Below are 20,891 nucleotides of genomic sequence, written 5' to 3' on the forward strand. Positions count from 1 at the left end.
ATATTAAGATATAAGTGACCTCGTTTATAATAGTCCAAGATAAGCTGGTCGTTTCACATACTGTGATTTCCACCGACGAGCCTTTATTAATGATTATTATTATTATTATTGTTATTATTATTATCCTTTCTCTCTTTTTGTATCCACTGACAATCACCCAACATAATGTGGTTATTATCGGACTTTATATTACTCAAACACCAGTTCCGAGTCTTCCCGCCGGTGCGTTACGTGGATACTGATTTGCACTTGGCATGAACTCACCTGAGGGATGCCCAGGAAAACCCTGCACTGAGTCACAGTCCGGTCTGGCCCTTAAATGCAGCCGGACTCTCAGCACTCGTCACTCACAGGGGCGAGCTCACAGCAGGAGGAAACCGGACACAACTCACTCAAAACCCACCATGACCTTTTCTTTCGCGACTTGTGCTGCTCTCTTCTTGCTTTTTGCGGCTGCATCCTGCGTCCCAGTCGGGCCAAGTCTGCAGGATGGATGTGCGGATGTACGGGGCAGCTCTCTGGAGCTCAATCACCTCGCCAAAAATGTATCACTAGAGGTAATTTTTTTTTTTTTTTTTTTTTAATTTGTGAATGAATATGTTTGTAATTATTAATGCAAAATAACTTTACCATACTCCATCTGGAAAATTTTTCGGCCACACCAATTATGATTTGATCTTTTTGTTGATAGATGTGCACTGGCTTTATTAGGAATATTGTCTAAAAATTTGTATATACCAGCATTTGGCTTTATATCCTTATAATTTTATATAAAGAAGTGTACTGAGCATGTGCCTTTGTCTCAAATGTTCTGTAGGCACGAAACGGATCCGAAGATGTTATAAATTTCTCCACCCCACTGGTTTGGATGGAGTCCAGAGATATGTGTGATCCTGAGACACTCAGAAATGAGTCTGTGGTAAGCAACAAACACTAACAATACATACATGAAATGCCATTAATGCTCCTTAATGTCCGTGTACGCCTATTACATCAGTAGAAATAAATTTGGTATATGCATACAACAGGCTGCAACCTAAAATGAGTTCATAATTTTAAAGTTCCTCTCTCCTTCCTCAGCCATGTATCAGGAAAATTGTCAGTGTCCTCTCGAGCTACAACTCTGCAGTGGAGAGGATTGCTGGATTTCAAAGCTGCTCAAAGTTTGCCAACAAAGTGAAGCCGGCGATGCAGAAACTGCACAAAGACATGAGCACATGTGTGAAGTCGAGGGGAGTGGTGGATCCCGAGAAGGTAAGATCAGGTTCAATTTTACGAGGAGTCTGCGCGGTGAAGGGTGTGTTTTAGCATGAAACTTTGTTGGCCCATGGCTCATAAGATAAGATTTTATTCATGTTTGATGTCTTTTCCGATTCCACAGAAGTCCCACACCAGTAAAGGGGAGGCTCAGCACATTCCTCGGTGGCAGGAGGATTTGCTGTGCAAATACACCCTGGACAGACTCTTCTCCTTCTCCATCATCACCGCTCGTGTCTTTGCTGTCGGGGATCCGGCTCATCACACAGAAGGCTCGGCTCAGAAATGCATGTAGACGACCAAATGTTTCAGAGTTCGCTGACATGCAGCTGTGAATTATACAAGCATCCTGTATTTTATCAGTGATCAAAGCATCTGGTACGACATTCAGTGGCTGACCATGTAGATACAACAGTGTTTCCACTGTTTCTGCCATGTACGCATGTATTTCCAATGGGATTACTGTCTAACATATTTTTTATTCACACTTTATTTATTGTATCTATTTATTAATATTTATTGAAATCAATTTTTTTGTGTATTTATCTCTTATTTTTTATGTATAACAGATATAATGTTCATAATAAACAATCACCAATCACACACTTGTTGTTCATTACTGATGTCATAGCATTTTCTATTTATGGTGACTGTTCCTTCCAGAGAAAACAATCACGATAAATAATTACATATTGAGGAAAGTTATGAAGTTACCTGTACTGACAAACTCCTCTTTTCTTTGAATGAATTTCCAAAACAACACCCAGACAAATGTGCTGAGATAAGGAGGAAGCTGTGCATTCCTAAAACACTCCTGCTGCTCTTCAAAGATCCACAACTTCCAGCATACTTCCTCCCAGTCAGTGTGTCTATTATCGCAGATGCGCTCACTTGAGTTTCATCACACTCTGATGATGCAACACTAGTATAGTAGTAATTCAAAGAGAGAGAGAGAGAAAAAAGGAAGATGTCACGTTTGAAGGGGAAGAGGAAGTAGCAGTGAGGTCAGTGTAAAGGTACGGGATTACTCAACAAGGAAGTTTGTTCTCTGAGTGACTTAATTTCCAGAATTAATTTAACTTCTAAATCATATTCCGCCACAGGAATCCTGTCTTTGAAAATAACCACTCCAGAGTTTACTGTTTACATCTGCTGATGAAGTGTCAGCCTATGTGTCATGGCCCTCACAGTAGACAGGAAAGTATTTATTTAGCCCCTATCTAAACACTGATTTTCCAAAGTGCTTTGCAAGAAAGGTAAGAGAATAAGGATATGATAAAACTAGAAGTACGCTCAGGGAGCGCAGACCTCCACCAAGTCCAGTGTCAAACAACATACACAAGACTTCAGAAAATAAAATTCAAATTCACAGTAAATGATCCAGATCTGTCCTAAATTTAATGGGTTCTTCCTTGGCCCATGGCCCATCCCTCCACCAAAAATTTGTTCAGTAGGTTTTGCGTAATACTGCTGACAAACAAACAAACCAACAAACAGCCACAGGTGAAAACATAACCTCCTTCACGAAGGTAATAAAATGCACAAACAGAAGGAAATAAATGGAACAACTCTACGTTGAAAGTACAGGAGCAATACCTTCAGAGACAAGTAGAACAAGGAGTCCTGTAACATATGGTCTTGCCCCCCACAGAGCACCATGGAGTCAGTGTGGGATCACATGAAGAGACAGAAGACACCGAGACAGCCTAAATCCACCGGAGAACTGTGGCACGTTCTCCAAGATGCTTGGAACAACTTACCTGCCAAGTACCTTGAAAAACCATGCACAAGTGCCACTAGGAGAACTGATCCTTTTTTAAAGGAAAAGTGTGATCACACCAAATAGGGATTTGGTTTAGGTTTTTTCGGTTTTACTGCACTCTGTTTGAAGTTAATAAAAACTATTCATGACATTATTTTTGTAAGCACACTCACTTTACAGCATTTTTTCCCAAGTGCCTAAAATGTTTACACAGTCCTGTAATATAAATATAAAATGCCTATATTAAAATGATGTTTCAAGAAATGACAGACTCAGCAAGCCTAAGTTCCTCAGGGCGTCCCACACATGTAATCCATTTGTCATTACTACTGTGAATTTCACATCACTTCCTTATTTAAATTGTTTACACACTGCTCATGCTAACGGGAAGCAATTTTCTCAGCAGTTTGTGTTTTTGTTTTCATTCCCCTTGCATTAGTCATTCATCCTGTCCAGTCAAAATTCCTGTCTTACATTTAATTCAAGAATGAATTTCCACGCATGAGTTTACTGTTTCATTCAACAGTTACCGCTCTTTAGTCAGATTTCATCTTAGAGTAAACACAGTTCAGTGATGCTACTGCAGGGCGATCAAAGGGGTCTGTAGATTTTCACTGTTTGCTCTTTGTTTCAGCTTTTAAAGAAGAAAAACGTACCACATATTTAACTTTAGGATGAGTTTACTCAAAGGCTAGTAGAGCAACCAACGTCATTTTGTTTGCGAGCTCCACAATAATGATCAACACTGCAACAAATTGGTTCCACACTCTTTTTATATCAATTATGAACCGTGTTGTTCAAGTATAAATGGCTTTGAGCCACTCAGGGTAAAAACCCGCGGTTTCCTGATGCACAAACATAACATTCAGTCTAAGGGTCAAGTGTAAACCACCAAAATTTCATCTGCACCCTCTGTTTCTATTAGTCCATTTTGTGCAGTAGTATAAATCAGGGAACAGTTCTGCTTTATGACAATACTGGATTAACAGGATTGTTGAGTCAATATGATGAAATGTGTTGATCTCTCAGGTATTTATCACTGGACAAATTAATGTTAGATTCCCTTACTAGTCCTTCTGCATGTACAGTTATCCTGATGATATATATATATGTGTAGAAAAAAAACTAAGGTACATGGTGGGTATCAATTATTATGGATTGTGCGGTCACAATCTGCAGTACAAGTCATTGACATTTGTACTTAAATAAAAGTACTTTGAGCAAAATGTACTGAAAGTATTAAAAGTACTCATTATGAAGACTGCCCCTTTTCAGAGTGTTATATTATTATATACTGTATATTATTTGATTATTTTTACAGGTGTATTGATGTTGTAGCTGGTCGATTTTAAAAATTTTATATACTGCTGGGTGGTAAAATGTATCATATTTTATACACTGATCAAATTTTCTATTTATAAAAACTTGATCTGCATAGTATGGAGTATCTACAGGTGATAAATGTAGCAGAGGAAAAATTCAATATTTGCCTCTGAATTGTAGCGGAGTAGAGGCAGGGCCGGATGAGCCTGTTAGGGGGCCCTGGGGCAAAAACATACTCTACAAGACATGGAAACAAAATTAGCAAATAATGTAGGAACCATCTTAGCTGATTTTGTATTGTGGTGGTACAAATTCCCTAAAAAATTCACAAATAATCAAATTATTAAAACCAGCAGACCTGGGGCTGGGGCCTTAGGGCCCTTTCGGAGTCTGAGGCATATGGGCAGTTGCCCATTTGCCCGATAATCCAGCTTTGAGCAGTGGGATAAAGTAGCATAAACATGATTCAATAGTGCAATTGTTCAGGGCTATTTTCCAATGTGGGGGTTTGGGGCTTTAGTGAATATTTCCAGCAGCAAGACCATTTACATGGGAATGACTCAAAATAAATGCAAAAGCCCACCTTTATTTCAATGAAGGAACTTGTCACCCAGTAAACGTTTTGAACAACAATGGAACACTGTGACACAGAAATGCTTTGGGATACACAGACAATAGTTGACATACAAATACGAAAACTACAGAATACCACCAGACATATATTTTAAGTACTTTCCAACAGTGGTTTCACACCACTTTTAAACCAACCAGTTTGCCAGTTTGCCAACCCGTGGGTTGTTGACACTATGTTAAGTTTTATGGTTAAGTTTTATAGTATTAAAAGGTGACAGTTGTGAACATCTAAAATACCCTTTCATCACATGCGTAAACAGTGGTGGAAGAAATACCTGGATGTTTACATCAGTAAAAGTAGCAATGCCACAATTTAGTTACCAGTACAAGTTATGGATTAAAACTTTTACATACTTAAAGTACTAAAAGTAAAAGTACTCATTATGCAGAATGACTTGATAAAGAATAATATATTTAAGGATTATGCTTACTGATCCATTGATGTGTACACCGCTTTAATGTTGCAGCAGTTAAAGGTGGGTCTACTTTTAATTAATTTATACATTGCTGGGTAGCGACAAATATTCTTATCTTAACCTATAACAATACATCATAATTTATTTGTTGAATATATTTAGTATCATTAATCTAAATCAGCAAAGAAACTAGTAAATAAAGTTATCAAATAAATGTAGTGCAGTAAAAAGTACAATATTTGTCTGTGAATCGTAGAAGTACATTGTTGGAATTTATATTCTTTGGAATAAACAATTAGAGATTGTTAAGCCTTAGAAGCTTAAATGATCAGCATTTAAAGTTAAAATTGAAATTGTCCCAACAAATGAAGCTAGTCTCTTATTTCAACTAAAGTGAGGGAGTCCTGATATCTTATAAACTTAATCTGTGATTGATTACAGATAGAGCAAGTTTTGCAAACTTGTGTATGTCAGATACAAGTTTTAATTTTTTAATTATCACTTTAAGAAGTAATGATCATAATTTCAGTTGACAAAATGTCCGATGTACTGTTTACTTAACACATTTGATTTAAATTATTTAGAAACATTGTTAGCTTAGTCGCATATACTTCCCAGCATGGATTGCAATAAGGTTAAAAACTGTTATGTGTCTTTTTATAACTGGTTCTCCGAGGTGTCAGGTGGTCTTCTCTGGTCAAAACTAAACAACACAAACCGTGACGACCATAGATATGTAATTCAGTCACTTCCTTGAACCTTATTATGTAATGCACTTAAGCCATATGGGTGATATTGAAGAACAAAGTCCTTGAGCTGTACTAACAAAACACCTAAAGCTATTGTGAAGGATAATGATAAGGCTAGACACAAAATAATTACTGATATAAGGTTTTTTTAAAAATCCATGCTCATTTATAAAATGGAAACTCCAGGGGGTACCCATACAGATTTGAGTCACTTAAACTAAGAGTAAATTAACCAAAGTAAAAATTTTGAGTTGCGTTCGTGTATAATAACAAGTTACTCCAACCTGTAATAAGTTTTCAGAAGTAAAAATTCTAAGTTGGATAAACTCAAGACCTAAACTTAAGTTAAACTGCCAAACTAAAAATTTAACTGAAGTTTGTTGCCTTGAAAATTTGATTTTTCTCAAGCTTTCTTTTTTTACATCGTATAAAGTAGAATGATAAGGAAATACTCATATAAGTACCTCAAAATTGTATTTAAGTACATTACTTGAGTCAAAACTGGATTACCGACCAGGCAAAGCTGGCAATTGTCCAGGGGCCCCGAAAGCCCCAGGTTTACTCCATATCATTTGTGTCTACATAATTTTTATTAATCACAAATTTGTCAGGAAATTTGAGCCACTGACGTACAATATCATCTACCATCAAAGAGAAACTCCATCCTACATTGTGTGGCGCCGGGCTTCTAGAGGGACTCTGTGCCAAAATCTAGTTCTAGGACCTCAATTGTTTTATTTTGTATTGAGCCCCTTTGTTATGAAATTGTGTTTTTATCAAACTACGTTTTTCTATGTGTCAAGGAATTAACACACAGAAAACCTCGGGCAAGGCAGTATTATTCCGTCATAGAAGTACTGTAAGGCTGCAACAGACGATGATGTACAGTATCAATACATTTGACAGTTATTTTCTTTAATAATCGATTTATTGTTCACCCAATAAAATGTCAGAAAATAGTGAAAAATGCCCATTATTTTTCCCTAGAAACTAGCACATATTCAAATTTAAGAAGCAGGTACCGGTTGATCTTTAGCTTTTTTGCTTAAAAATGACTTAAAGAATTAATCATTTGTCAAAACGGTTGCCATCTAATTTTCTGTCAGTCCAGATCAGTTAATCAACTAATCGTTTCGGCTCTAGAGTGCCAGTTGGTTTCTGGATGCCTGGGGAAATAATGAAACAGTAATGTATAGTGGGTTTTTTTTTTTCCCTGGGGCCCCTTGGGAGGTCATGACTTGAGTAAATTTACTTAGAAACATTCCACCACTGTTTCTAAAAAATAATTTGGTGGTTATTTGTCTTTAGAATATAGAGGCATTAATACCATATAAAATAGGTAAAAGCTGTGAAACCTCAAAAGCAAAGTCAAAGCATTTATCCCTATGCAACCTGGAATTGTGCTGATATTTAGTTGCAGTATGGGAATTGACAGTGATATTATAATATTGCTCACATCTAGTGGGGCATCCGGGGAAATTCTTAGAGGACAAACTGCTCTTTGCAAACACTAAATGACGTTTTACTCGCTCACCTGCTTACCTGTCGTTGTTCAGGACAGGAGGACACAGACTGGAGGTTTTTTTTTTTTTTTTTTTTTGGACAGATGTCCGCTGCAGCAGAGGAACCAGCCCGAACCTAAAGAAGGCGGGGTTAAAGAAAAAACAAGGAATTTCCTGGTTAGCTACGACTACGCAGGAAGGTAAAGTTTGCTCCGTTGAACTGTAAAGTTTTAAACCGCTAAATGCCGCATGGGTCAGACTAGTCACTCACAGTTTAACAGGAGCTTTTAACCCCCTCAGTATTAACTTGTCGTCTGCAGTCGTTACACCAAGATTAACTTTGAACTAATGTTAGCGTGTCAACCTGTGGATAGCAATTGTTAGCTAGCTGGCGAACGTTATGTTACCAAACGTTAACTGTTAGGCTAAAAGTTAAAAGGTTTGGGCATTTTGTGAACAGTTATTGTCATGTCATAGTAGAATATATCACAATTAAACGTTAATTCTACTTCTTAATTGTTTTTTTTTTTCTTTTTTGGTCTGGCCAGTGTCTGAATGTTGCGGATAGATGTCGCAGAGTGATGTGAGAGGAAGCGCTTGTTTTATCAGCCAGAACAGTTCAGGCGGGCGGAGTCAAAAGCTCCCATAGAAAAGAGTCGGGAGGCAGCCGTGTGCTACACTTAAACAAAGGTGGGGAAGTTAACCAAACATACATTTTTAAAAAACAAACCGGTTAATGCTCATTGTTAAAGTTTTTTTTTTTTTTTGCAAAACTGAAAAAAAAAAAAAAAAACAACTTTGAATCCAGCTTCCAATCGAGCAGTCCCCTTAGTGTGACTTCCCCGAGTGAGTTATCTCTTCTTCTTTACCTCATTGTGGTGCACTAAGCCGTAAATGGGCTCATTGCTGCCTCCTGAGGTCAGAGGCCGTGCTGGTACTTGACGGCTGGTGAGAAGTGCAGTTGTAGTGGATGTTTTTGTTTTGTTTGTTTGCTTGTTTTTGTTTGTCTGTTTGGGGTTTTTTTTGCCCAAACGGCCACGAGGAGCAACAGTGAGCCCATTACTCACTTGAAACCAAACGTCGACAAGCGACACAAAAGTGAGCTTTATCGGAAGAATTTTCCAACATTATTTTTCATTTTTATAAAAGGATCCATTAATCAATTAATTATTTACAATTTTTTTTTGTCTAACAAATCTTAAATGATTGATCCATTAATAGATGAATAGACATAACATTAATCTACACCCAATTTGATAATAGATTAATCGCTTAGTCTTTCCTCTAGAGTCACACAATTACTTGATTGGTCGATTGACAGAAAATAACAGACTATTGATTAATTATCGATGAATCGTTTCATTCAGTTTTTAAATAAGAATGCCAAATATTCTCTACTTCCACCTTCTTAACTGTGAGGATTTGCTGCTTTTCTTGGTGTAATGTGGTAGTAAATTGAATGACTGTGGAACGACAAAACAAGACATTGGATGACATTAACTTGGGCTTTAGTAAATTGTGTTTGGCTTTTTTTTTTTTTTTTTGGGACTTACAAAGGTAATATGTGGGAGAATGACTCATACCGATTCTTACATATTGTCTCTCTCTGTATTGAAGATGAATGTGGGCGTAGCTCACAGCGAGGTGAACCCCAACACGCGGGTGATGAACAGCAGGGGGATTTGGCTCACCTACCTGCTCCTGACCGTTGTGTTGCATGTCGTCCTGCTCAGCATACCTTTCTTCACGGTGCCGCTCGTCTGGACCCTTACCAACGTCATCCACAACCTGGTCAGTTAAACTTATGTAAAATCCCGAGCAACTGCACTGAATAACAAGTACACTGCCGCCGCCGAAATTTGTTTTTAGAGTTAGTCAGCCCTGACTCTAAAGCTGGACAGACTACAATGATGTGGACTCTCCTCTTCTTACATTAAGAAACAAGCATATTTCCCATACTGTTAAACTATTCCTGTAATTTGGGGATTTTTACATGATTTTTGCATCAAGTGTGATGAGTTACAGGATAAGCCAAAAAAATTTAATTCCTGTTTTTTTTTTTTTTTTTTTTAAATTCATCACCAATGCTTTGACTTGACTTTCACTTTTTTCAAGTCACATTTGCCAACTACATTATTAAAATGATCAGCTGTAGATCAGCACCCAGCTCTGCTTTCTTATCTAAGAAGCCATGAAAAAAAAACTGAGAAAAATTTAGTTTCATATGTTATTAGTGTGTTCTGTTGTTGATGTTGATTAGTGACTGCAGTAAATTTATGTGAAATACTTTGTTCTTTGTTTGATTTATTGAATTGCTGCAGCTATTTCTATGAACCTTTTAAGTATGTCGCAAACCAATACATACAGTAAATGCAGTGTCTTTGTAGCTGTTGATACAGATAATTTGGGTAAAAATCCTCCATCCTGTTGGTTGGAGCAGGTCATCGAGACAGCTCATGATTCAGGTGAACTTCTGAGGAGGACTGCTTCTTGAAAAGTACGGGCTGGAGGAAAACCTGTCTTTGTGGCTTAAAAGTGTTTGTGTGGTTTCTCCTCGGCAGGTGATGTACCTGTTTCTACACACAGTGAAGGGCACTCCCTTTGAGACACCGGACCAAGGGAAAGCTCGTCTGCTCACACACTGGGAACAGATGGACTACGGTGTCCAATTCACATCTTCGCGGAAATTCCTCACTATCTCACCAATCGTTCTGTAAGTGGTTTTGGTGTTAATATTTACAGGTCAGCTGCAGTGCTGGGAAGTTTGTAGTTTCTCTTTGATTATGATGGTGAAATTGGCATGTAGATAAATATGTGAGCAGTTGGCTGGAATGGGTCTTTCTTGACTCACTTGATGTTCAGGTTTGACGGTAATCTTCTGGCCCTCTTTTTAGACCATCAACAATTTTAGGCTAAGTGACAGGTCAAGTTTTCCATTCTCACACAGCTCAGTTAATTGAAAATTTAAAATTTTTAGTCATTTTTGAAACAATCTGTCCACAGCTGTTGCTAGCAGATTTGATCACCTGTTGCTAGCTTATTAAGCTAACATTAGCCAAACGACTTGGTTGAAAATGCTGTCTCGGGCTGACTATTTCATGTTTTTAGCTGACTCATTTTAAGACAAAAATCCTTTAAAGGAACCTTAAATATTAACCTGATGGTTTCATACAGTTCAATATATTGTACAAAGGCTGCATGTCCCAGGAAAAATGTCAGCATCTTCACCAGCTGAAGAAATGTAGCTAAAGTAACTGCATTGTTTTTGCATTGCAGTGTAGAACTAGCAGTCCCGGTATTATACGTAAGAATGATAAGGGAAAATGTAAGATCAGACTAACTTAAGTCTTGCATAACCCTGTTTAGTTGTAAGGTAATATGAAATCTTCCTTGGTCCTGGAAGTAACGCCATGTCAGCATTACTGCTGTAGTTAGTAAGCTAGTTAGCTGAGCGTTGCTAACGTTTGCAGCTTACGTTAGAACAGACAAACACACTGTTTACTCTCGTCTTTACGCCTTTGCTCTAGTGTTTGTGTTCTTGGAGAAGACAAAAAGAAAAGAAAAAGGCAACACCCTCTAAATTCTTTAGATAACGAGTATCTGTCCAACTACAGCCCCATGAACGCCACTGCAAAATGTGGAGAAACCAAAAGCCTGACAGGTATGTTGTGCTTGCTGACGACTTCTAAACTATGATTGAGCAATCGCCGTTCGGGAAGGGTTTGGCGAACAGTCGCCTGAGCAACTGATGTCTTTTACCAGTCTGCTAATGAATGGCCGATTTTAGCCATGCTAGTGGTGTGGCTCAGTCTGTCCACCGCTTTGGCCCAGACTGAAATATCACAGCAACTGTTGGATGGATTGACATGACATTTCGTACATTTCATCATGGTTTTCCCAGAGGATAAATCTTAACGACTTCGGTGATACCCTGACTTTTGCTGTAACGCCGCAGCAGGTCAAACTTTTCACTTCTTGATGACTTTGCACCATCATCAGGTCAAATTTTTGATTCCTTCAGTATTTTGATTTTTGACCAGAAACGTGCCAAACTAATGCCAGTCCCATCGACTTCGGTTGTGTGTTGTGTGGTGCTACTTACCAAATGTTAGCAGGCTACTTACCAAATGTTAGCAGGCTAACACGCTAAACTAAAATGATAAAGATGGTTAAAATTTTACCCACTGAACATCAGCGTGTTAACATTGTTTTTGTGATCACGTTCAAGTGCTACCATTAGCACTTAGTACAGCCTCACGGAGCAACCAGTGTAGTTGTATTGTTGCAATTATACCTGATTCTTTCTTAAAGTGTTGAACTGCTGAGTGAAATAAATATGCCAGTTAATTGCGCAGTGTTAACCGTAAAAGGCTTGTTTAATCTGCACACTTCCGCCACAATCAGCTCCGGTGCACTACCAGAGCAGCTGAGTGCAGGAAGACTAAACTGATGGACTTAATGAAAGATGTGGTGAAAAGATGGTTTTGTGATAAATACTAATGTGACTTTTTATTCCTTGAGACCTTCTGCCGCCATTCTTAAAGTCACCAGTAAATTCAGAGAGCTGCCACAGAAAGTGATACAAAGCTAAATGTTTATCGTGCAGACCAAAAACACTGCAGAATAAAATCTCGACCTCTGAGGTGTTGCTTGCCATGGTGGTCACGTACTTGTGGACTGTATTTTCACCACTGACTTTATACTTGATCCGCAGTGTTTGTCATGTATGTTTTTGGTTTGAACGCTCCAGCATAATTGTGTAATTCTGATGTATTGGTGCTGTATTTACATTCTTCTCCTCTCCTCTGCAGGTATATTCTTGCCAGTTTCTACACAAAATATGATCCCACACATTTCCTGATCAACACCAGCTCTCTCCTTAGTGTCCTGCTCCCAAAGTTGCCTCAGTTTCACGGAGTGCGGATATTTGGGATCAACAAATACTGACCGAACTGACCGAACACTGGATTTTAACCACCAACACTGGACTTTAGTTTTGTTTCTGCTGAACTATTTTATGTTTAGAGTTTGAGAAGAAGAGAACCAGTTCGATTTGTCGTAACTGTACAGACTGTGTGGAGTAATATATGTAAGTTGCAGTTTGTGCTGCCTCTTGCAGCCTGAAAGAAAAGTTAATGCACCGCTGCTGAAAGTAATTTTTTTCCTTACTGACATCTCTGACGTACATTTGACAAAAGCCAGACACTTTGCTCGTCTTCAGGAGCAAGATTTGAACTGCACTGCTTTCCAATGTGATGTTTTTTCATTATTCTTTCTCAGGCGTAGCTTTTCTGTTACAATACAACTGTGAGTCTCTGATTGTCACGTTCTGAATGATAATTGCAAGGTTTTTTGTTTTTTTTCTTGATTTACTATGAAGGATTTACGTTTAGCCTGTATATACACGCCTACATTAACCATTGCAGTGTATGTTTTGCTATGAAACACAGAATTATGATTTGATTTAAAAACTGGATATCTTTTCCTGCTTATAAAATGAGCAGTGACAGCTACAAGGTGTGCACACGTGGTTGTCTTATCTTAATTCCACATGGTCAAGTAGGAAATCTGCAAAACCCTTTTTTTTTTTTTATTTACGGGATTTTAAAGAAAAAGAATCAGTCTTGGGCCAGTTTGTAAGAAGTTGGGAACTCCACGCACTTCACATGAAGCCACCATGGTGGTGGGTAGGCTGTCACAGTTTGTGCAATGTCAACTATGCAAGGGATTCTCCCCTTCCACATGCAATGTGGTCACGTTTGAGTTTTCCCTGTTGGTGATGTGTTTTGGGGAAGTAGCACACAGGAAATGCAGCAGCGTCTGAATGTGATTACACTGTTGTATATGCCAGCATGAGCCTTGGAAACATGCTGATTCTGCTAGGTGTATCAGCTGTATCTAACATGTTGTGTAACTGAGTACAATCATTTGCAACGGTGTTATTGCGGTATTCCTTGCCTTCAAGTGCTGCAAGGACAAGCACATTAATTTGAAGAGGCCAGTGGTGGGATGCAGTTGAGCTAAATGTCACCCTGTCCCCAAAACATCAGATACAGTTTACTGAAACTAGTGTGGGAGAGGATGAACACAAATTTGTTTTCTCAAACATGTACTGAAAGCTGTCTGATTTAAGATAACGCTATCTTTCTTGAACAGCAAGTTAGATAATCCACTGCAGTGTTCCCCAGTTCTGCTTTTAATTGAACATCAACTCAGTAAACCTTGATGAGCGGTACCAGATATATCCAATATGTTAAACTGAGAGCATGTAGTGCACAGGACTCAGTGTGTGGCATATTCCATTCAAATGTATGCCAGTCATCAATCTGTTTTCGATTTTAACTTTCGAAACAGATCATTTACAGCCTCTGTTAAGATTTACATGGAAAGATATACCAAAGGACAAGTCTGCGGTAATGTGAAGATATGAGAGGTCAGAAATATCTACTTTACCTACTTTGATGGTAGAGCTTCCAGAGACTTTCTAGAAATTAAATTCATATTTTAACAGAAGATTTAAGATGTAACAGGCCCAAAAGAGGAAAACCAAGAAAAATCACTTGTGGGACCAGTGGTTTTCAAAGTAAAATGCAGTTTAACCTGGGATTCTAGGTAACAGAGAATACAAAAGATCTCACTCATAATGCTGACTTTGAGTGATTCATTTCCAAACATGCAGATTCAAACCATTTACTGTGATAATAATAATCGTAGGCAACTTCTGGACGTGCTGTGTTTGACACAATTCAGCCCTCTGCTGTTTTTAAAGTGGAAATTCCACAGGTTTATGATCACCCTCCCTCCACTGGTTATTTACTTAACCACAGTCTCTCTCATGCAATCTAGTGATGAAACGATTACTGGGTAATCAAGTAAAAAAATGCCCAAAAGTTTCTGTTCAGCTTCTTAAATGCAAGACTTGCTCGTTATTTTTAATGTTTTGTACCATTTGTACATCAAATGCATGTTGATTGTCCAGTTTTTTGGACATTGTTTGTAAAAAGCAAACAATTTGAATTGATTTAAAAAAGGCTAAAGGCAAAATCAGCTTTTTGGCTTCAAACACTTACACAATTAAGCCCTAGACCTGATAATCTTACACAATGATACCAATAAATGGACATCAGAGCTCAAATATATATATTTTTTATTCAAAATACTTCGGGACATGTCCATTAAAATGAATGGAAATATGTGAAACACAAACAGAACCAAACTTTTCCTCCCTGAGCAAAAAGCTGGAATAATAACTACCACTGTTATCGTGCTGCTCTTCAGAGAGGTCAGAACTTAACACCATGATGTACATGCATGTTATCTGAATGCTGTCTTGACACTGAGCCCATTTAGAGCCTAAAGGCTGTACACACAATATGTTTGGAAAACTAAAACCTTTTCTAAGCTATGACTAAAGACAACACAACTCAAAACTACCGTCACCCAGTAAGAGTTCACTTGCTCTGACTTCCAACCCGTTGAAATCACTGCGTTTCAGTATATTTCATAAGCTCAATTTTAACATAAGCCTTTGTTCCCTAAAAAGAAGAGCTCTTGCTTCAGTGCAAATTCTTTGAAAATACATTGCAATGAAATTTTTTATGCTGAGAACACACTGTTCAGCCTGTGACTGTCAGTGACTTTTGTTGTTGTTGTTGTTGTTGAAAACCAGGACACAAGGTGGCTCCTGTGACTAAAGTGACAATCCAGGGTTTTATTAAACCATCCTCCACAGTACATCACTCGAAGTCAGTCTGGTTGTTTGCACAGAAGCCAGCAAGAGCTGTTCTCCGACCACCTTTCTGAGAGGCAATAATAATAATTGTTTCTATATTTATACATCTCCAGCACCGTGCTCTCTCACTCCGGTCTCATCGTAGGCTTCATGTCCTCTTCCTCATCGTCGGTGTCGAAAAATTCATCCTCAAAAAACGATCCCCCAAAACCATATTCCTGCGCGTGGACAGACACCTCATTTGGCATCAAGTGAGGTGACCCTTCAATGAAATCAGCAAACCTGTGGATTATAGTGACAGTCACAGAAACACACTTTGTGTAACATGTTAAATACAACCATGTAATATTAAAGAGTACCTACATACTACACATACACTGGTATTTACAGTAGAACAATGACATTGGCTACACTTCAGTGAAAGTATGTGACCTTACTGTTTAAGCATGAACTATTTGCACTTACCCACCGGTTTCACCAAAACTCTGACAGGGTACACTGTTTTGTAATGAGCTGTCATATTTTTCAGATTTTTGTGAGATTTGAAATATATTTATAAATTTAGACAACAAAATACAGTGCATATAGAAAAGCTTTCACCTCCTTGGAAGCTTTCATGTCTTATTGTTTTATTTTGAGCTGCATCAGAGTAACTTCTTTTGCACTGACCTACATAAAAAGACCATTTAATCTTTTTTAATGCAACTAGTTTTAAATGGAGATTACCTGTACATAGTGACAGGGTTTTAATTGATTGTAGTATTAATACACCTGTACTGTACCTGGAAGGTCCAACTTTTGATGAGTCAGCATTGTGGTAGAACCTAACCATCTCTAGTCTCATCTTTTTCTACTGATCAGTGTAAAAAAAACCCACAATAAATTACATTGATTCAATGTTGTGACACAGTAAAATATGAAAACTTCCAACAGGGTCAATTCTTTTCTATAGGCACTTTATCGAATTACAGTAACATTATCTCTTTGTGGTAATAGTCTTGTGAATTATTAGCCAGCTTCAAATGTGAGCGTACATGTACATCACCTGTTAAACCAAGGCTAGGAGCTTATGAAGCTCATGAATCAAAGAGATCATGTTTTTTAAATAAATTATATGCATAGGAATAAAAATTAATTAATTCATTTTCAAAAATCACAAGACACCTTTTCGGGGACTGAATCCTAGACACTGCCTTCCACGGGCTGAACTCTGGGCTGTTACAGTACTTCCTCAGCTCTTCCAGCGCACGTCGAGTCTCTTCCTCCCCCTCCTTCTGATACTCCTCCTCGGTCAACAGGCGACGTGGCTCAGGCTTCCAGCGAACATACCGTCTGATATTCCTGCACGACACCAGCAAGCGCTCAATAAAAATTCTACTCATATGGACTGATTATGTCAACTGATACTAAAGGCAAATGCAATATAACAAGGGCTGTTACTGCATGTCACTGCTATGAGGTTCAGTAATTCAGGAAATTTGGATGAATCTAAGAGGCTGAAATGAGGAGACATTTTGTAAGACTCTTCAAAGAACAAACGGCTCTTAAAATATAGAAAAAAATTATCCACAAAAAATCTTTTGCACTTGTATACCATAAAAAAGAGTCAGGAACATCGTACAAACTGAGTGGATTTTCAGTTTAATATAGTACAGATCTCTTACGCCACCTTCTGTCAGCTCTAAAACACCCACCTCCATGCAACGACTAACATAGAGACTGGGTACTCCAGATTTTTGGAGAACAAAGCTGCCACGATGATAGCGAATGCAACTTGCTGAATTTGAATTCCTAAGTAAATCAGGAATAGGCCAAACAGCTGCAGTGTCCACGACAAGATGTTAATGCTCCTGTCGTCCACCAGAGGGCCGTACCGGTAACACACAGCAAAACTGATGAATCCCACCACCGCTACATAACCTGACAAAAAAACCCAGAAAAAAATCCGATTACACAGGGTTAAAAAATTAACCTGGAGGAAAGCTGTGCAACACAAAGCCTTCATGATGGATTTGCAAAATTATTTTCAGCCTCTGTAAAAGTTCCAGAGTGACACTATTCTGTCGGATCTGTTTAAAACGTTTTTCTGGCATGCAGACCATCAAACGTTTATGTTGGCTTCTGTTGAATCAAATCACCAGGCTCAAAGTGAAGCTGACAGTGTACTGTATGTAATAGCATGCATACTTAATCAAAGCTGAAACGATTGGTTGAAAAATTAGTCAGTCAATCGGCAGAAAACTAACTGGCAACTATTTTGATAATAGAATAATCATTTCAGTAATTCTTTTAAACAAAAGTGTCAAATATTTGCTGTTTTTTTAGCTTCTCCAATGCGAGGATTAGGTGCTTTTCTTTGTCACACACGATAGTGAACTGAATATCGGTGGATTCTGGACCGTTGGTCAGACAAAACAAGACATTTCTTTGTCACCGTGATCTGTGAACTTTAACAGATGCCCATTAACTTAAAAGGGTTTTTTAAATGAAAAAAGTCAGAAGGTATGAAATATAGGAGATACTTACTTACATGCTCAGTGGTCTTAAAATAGCTATAGCTATACACTTTTTTTAAATAATGAGAGCCTTGCTTTTGTCTGATGCTTCCACTTCCAGCAAGTCACTATCTATATAAAGTTTGTGTTCGTGAAGAGCCCGTACCCAATGCCATGTGCCAGTGTTCTTGCAGAATTATGTTGAGGTTCCTGCAGACGAGCTGGATGGCGTACACAGAGAATGACCAGCCGCCAACAATCAATAAATAAAAAGGGCTTTTCTGTGGAAGCAACAAACACAAAGTAATTAAGATAATTAAGGGACCAAAGTGATTTAACCTATAAAGTCACAGTTTAAGGACAATGAAATACCTTACCTTTGGCAAAAAGCGTGCCAAAATGAAGAAGAGGATGATGAGCGAGGCGATTATGCCTGTGCTCATACCAGCAGAGTAGAAGAAAACTTGACTCCTTCATGTGAGAGAGAAAATATAGTTAATAACATGTGATAATCCTGTAAAATCTTAACAAAACATTAAGTAAAAATTACCTGCTGAGTGAGTCTGCACAGACAAACAACAACACTCCAGAGAGGAAAACCAAAAACAGATAGATATCAAACTCTGCAAGGAAAGAAAATTTTAAAAAACGGGATATATTAGCATATTAACCATGTAACATCTGTCAATGATCAGAAAATGAATTTGTCTTCCACTTACTGCGAAGCGCCTTGACAGTGAACTGAGTTTTGTCACTAGGATCGATCTTGAAGCATGTCCTCTTGCTGAACAGGCTGATGTTAATAGTGGTTTCATTGTGCCGCTCACGCAACAAGCTCTGAAACCAGCTCCAGACACTGAATCGCTCCAGCTCCTGCAGCTCCTCCTCCCCTTCCACAGTTTCCACCTTGAACACGTTCGAACTCCACACTTTGACCTGTCAGAAATCTACAGTTGTAACAGATCTAAAAAAAAAAAACGAGTTTCACTGTGTTTTTATGGAACTGCTAGAATGAAGTGCAGTGACCAGTGTTAAGAATAATTGTTGACACTATGTCCCTGAAAAATTTAACGCACAGGATTCTAATTTCCCCCCGATGTAAAGCTTGAAACCCCATTTGCAAAAGTGTTAGAATTTGCCCCCAATATAACCAGACTGAGAGGGAGGGAGCAATGATAACCTCACCTCTTCTTGAACATTAGCTCATATTTTTATCCCTCATTTTGTTATTTATTCAGTTCAGTCAGTTAAATAAGAAAAACTTGAACAGCTCTGGGTTTGGCTGGCCACCGTTCATGAAACTCACCTGAATTCTTGTCCATGTTTGCCTCCAGGTTGGCACTATGGAGTTTTTGTAACAGAACCGGTTGCACCCTGACTTGACATACTCCTCCCCGTCCCGCAGATCAAGTACTGGATGTTTGTTACCTGGGTTTGATAAGCAGAGATGTGTAACGTGGTGTCCAAACCAAACTATCAGTTACAATTGTAAGAATGACGAATAGTGCCGAGCGTACTTAACTTGCTACAGAAACCGTATGATAATAGTAGGGTCGGCCAAGCTTTTGCATACAGCTGTATATCTCCCTAACTCGCCACATACAGTGCAGTTTGCTGCATTTATGTTTACTTGCAACAAACTTTAAAACATTGTTTAATGAAACGTTTCAATTTCCCTAAGGTTGACCAGATTACTCGCTTCGTACAGGACTGAAGTATCAGATGGCGGTCTAGGCAAAGACTGTCAAAACTGTATTCCCCTGGGTCTATTCGCTTCACACTCAGTTTAATATCCTGCAAGCTGCTGCAGCTGCACGTACACTCACTTGTCAGTTTATTAGGAACACCTAGCTGGATTCCAGCAGTCCTGCAGTAACTGCTCCCTCATTGAAGCTTATAATGTTCAGGTTTTGCGTTCATGGCTGTGTCAAAGAGATGTCGGTTCACCTGTATGGTCGTTTTGGAGGCGGCAGTTTGCGTTGCTGTCGTGAACTGTGACGCACTACAGGAAGAGGTGTGTCTGTTGTTATGCCTACCCTCGTGGGTTTGAATGGGGTGGACAAAAATAATGGAAAACCGCCTGTCAACATAACGCAGCGCGGTTCGACAGCACCACAGGCCACAACATCCAAGGTGACCACGAGGCTGAGTCGACACCTCTTCAACACGGTTCCAGCAAAAAAAACCGGACACTGAAACCTCCATGAAGGATTCATTGCGGGAATGTCGCAGTAGACTGCATCAGTTTTATCTTTTGCATATGAACACGTTTCTGGTCAGTGAAGAGGTGTTTTTGTCATAAGTACGTTAAGAATAACATGAGGTGGGGATTGTAAACTCGAGCAGCGTTAAGGTTTTACAGATCCGGGCTCGGCAAATCTACAGCGGCCAAATAAGTGGCTAGGTTACAGTAAATTTCTCCTTTATACGGGGACAAGAATCCGAGGGCAGCCAGCGGGAACTTGGCTACGAGGGTATCGAAAGGGACTTAACATAAAGTAACCTCCGTTTGACTGCAGCAAAGACCAAACACAAGCTAACACGAGTTAGCCCGAGAAACGAGACTTGTTCTAACACGTATCACACAAATCAAAGTCTCTGGTATTGCAACGTAACACTGCCTCCTACCCGTATCCTGGCGTGAGCTTTGAGGTAAGCAGATAAACAGCACCATGAAAACCATTAATTTAGCGCCTGTAGCGAGGGAACCGTTTATCATTTTCATGCATCCCGCCATGATGAGAACACCATATCCCTCCTCTTACGTCTTGTCCCGCCCCTTCCTCCTCTGGCCTTTCGGGTTGAGTGACAGGCCCGCCAGCCAATCGCAACGCTAGACTGCCTGTCGCCACGATGAGTGTACGTTCAGCGTCTCTGCAGGTGTTGCTGTTGTGCGGGATGAAAAACATTTACTTTATCACCAGACCGATCTTTACACTGTGTCAGTCATAGTGTGAAGACCTCCATTTTCCCCAGAAGCCCCACGTTTGCTCCATCAATCATTACTCAATCGTTTGGGTTT

At 39.0% G+C, this 20,891-nt stretch overlaps 2 protein-coding genes and 1 long non-coding RNA gene across 8 annotated transcripts; 1 reads left to right on the forward strand and 2 right to left on the reverse strand.

Annotated features, from left to right (window-relative positions):
• Positions 1–656: 656 nt before the first annotated feature.
• LOC120803771 lies at positions 657–8,581 on the reverse strand. 3 transcript variants are annotated; one of them, XR_005709380.1, is made up of 4 exons: positions 8,512–8,581; positions 7,675–7,778; positions 1,972–2,179; positions 657–1,586 (listed from the first exon to the last, which is right to left on the reverse strand). It is a non-coding gene; the product is annotated as an uncharacterized LOC120803771 (long non-coding RNA). The 3 variants fall into 3 exon arrangements; XR_005709379.1 differs by lacking the exon at positions 8,512–8,581 and adding an exon at positions 7,914–8,028 and having other exon boundaries at positions 7,683–7,778; XR_005709378.1 differs by lacking the exon at positions 8,512–8,581 and adding an exon at positions 7,914–8,028.
• ormdl2 (ORMDL sphingolipid biosynthesis regulator 2) lies at positions 7,729–14,777 on the forward strand. Of its 4 annotated transcripts, none has more exons than XM_040152634.1 (6): positions 7,744–7,842; positions 8,191–8,332; positions 9,260–9,433; positions 10,204–10,355; positions 11,170–11,303; positions 12,454–14,777. In XM_040152634.1, the coding sequence occupies exons 3-6, from the start codon at positions 9,260–9,262 to the stop codon at positions 12,501–12,503; spliced, it is 510 nt and encodes a 169-aa protein (XP_040008568.1). In that variant the 5' UTR covers positions 7,744–7,842; positions 8,191–8,332; the 3' UTR covers positions 12,504–14,777. The 4 variants fall into 4 exon arrangements, with proteins under 4 accessions (XP_040008570.1, XP_040008568.1, XP_040008571.1 ...); XM_040152635.1 differs by lacking the exon at positions 7,744–7,842 and adding an exon at positions 7,950–8,081; XM_040152636.1 differs by lacking the exon at positions 8,191–8,332 and having other exon boundaries at positions 7,729–7,842.
• A 556-nt stretch (positions 14,778–15,333) lies between these two features.
• On the reverse strand, positions 15,334–20,644 carry nemp1 (nuclear envelope integral membrane protein 1). The gene is made up of 9 exons (XM_040152632.1): positions 20,498–20,644; positions 19,176–19,297; positions 18,589–18,805; positions 18,420–18,492; positions 18,247–18,340; positions 18,036–18,150; positions 17,069–17,294; positions 16,539–16,715; positions 15,334–15,656 (listed from the first exon to the last, which is right to left on the reverse strand). Exons 1-9 carry the CDS (start codon positions 20,604–20,606, stop codon positions 15,500–15,502), a joined length of 1,290 nt encoding a protein of 429 aa, XP_040008566.1. The 5' UTR covers positions 20,607–20,644; the 3' UTR covers positions 15,334–15,499.
• Between the last annotated feature and the right edge of the window lie 247 nt (positions 20,645–20,891).

Source organism: Xiphias gladius, chromosome 18, assembly GCF_016859285.1.
Source record: "Xiphias gladius isolate SHS-SW01 ecotype Sanya breed wild chromosome 18, ASM1685928v1, whole genome shotgun sequence".
Lineage (NCBI taxonomy): Eukaryota > Metazoa > Chordata > Actinopteri > Istiophoriformes > Xiphiidae > Xiphias > Xiphias gladius.

What these genes read in the sequence shown, in the direction of transcription:
- ormdl2 (XM_040152636.1), top strand. Translation starts at nt 9,260, where the DNA reads ATGAATGTGGGCGTAGCTCACAGCGAGGTGAACCCCAACACGCGGGTG. An exon ending in CCAACGTCATCCACAACCTG is followed by an intron (nt 9,434 to 10,203) that starts GTCAGTTAAACT and finishes TCTCCTCGGCAG; the next exon opens with GTGATGTACCTGTTTCTACA. An exon ending in AGAAACCAAAAGCCTGACAG is followed by an intron (nt 11,304 to 12,453) that starts GTATGTTGTGCT and finishes TCTCCTCTGCAG; the next exon opens with GTATATTCTTGCCAGTTTCT.
- nemp1 (XM_040152632.1), bottom strand. Translation starts at nt 20,606, where the DNA reads ATGGCGGGATGCATGAAAATGATAAACGGTTCCCTCGCTACAGGCGCT. An exon ending in AAACATGGACAAGAATTCAG is followed by an intron (nt 18,806 to 19,175) that starts GTGAGTTTCATG and finishes GATTTCTGACAG; the next exon opens with GTCAAAGTGTGGAGTTCGAA. An exon ending in TGGCACGCTTTTTGCCAAAG is followed by an intron (nt 18,151 to 18,246) that starts GTAAGGTATTTC and finishes TTGCTTCCACAG; the next exon opens with AAAAGCCCTTTTTATTTATT.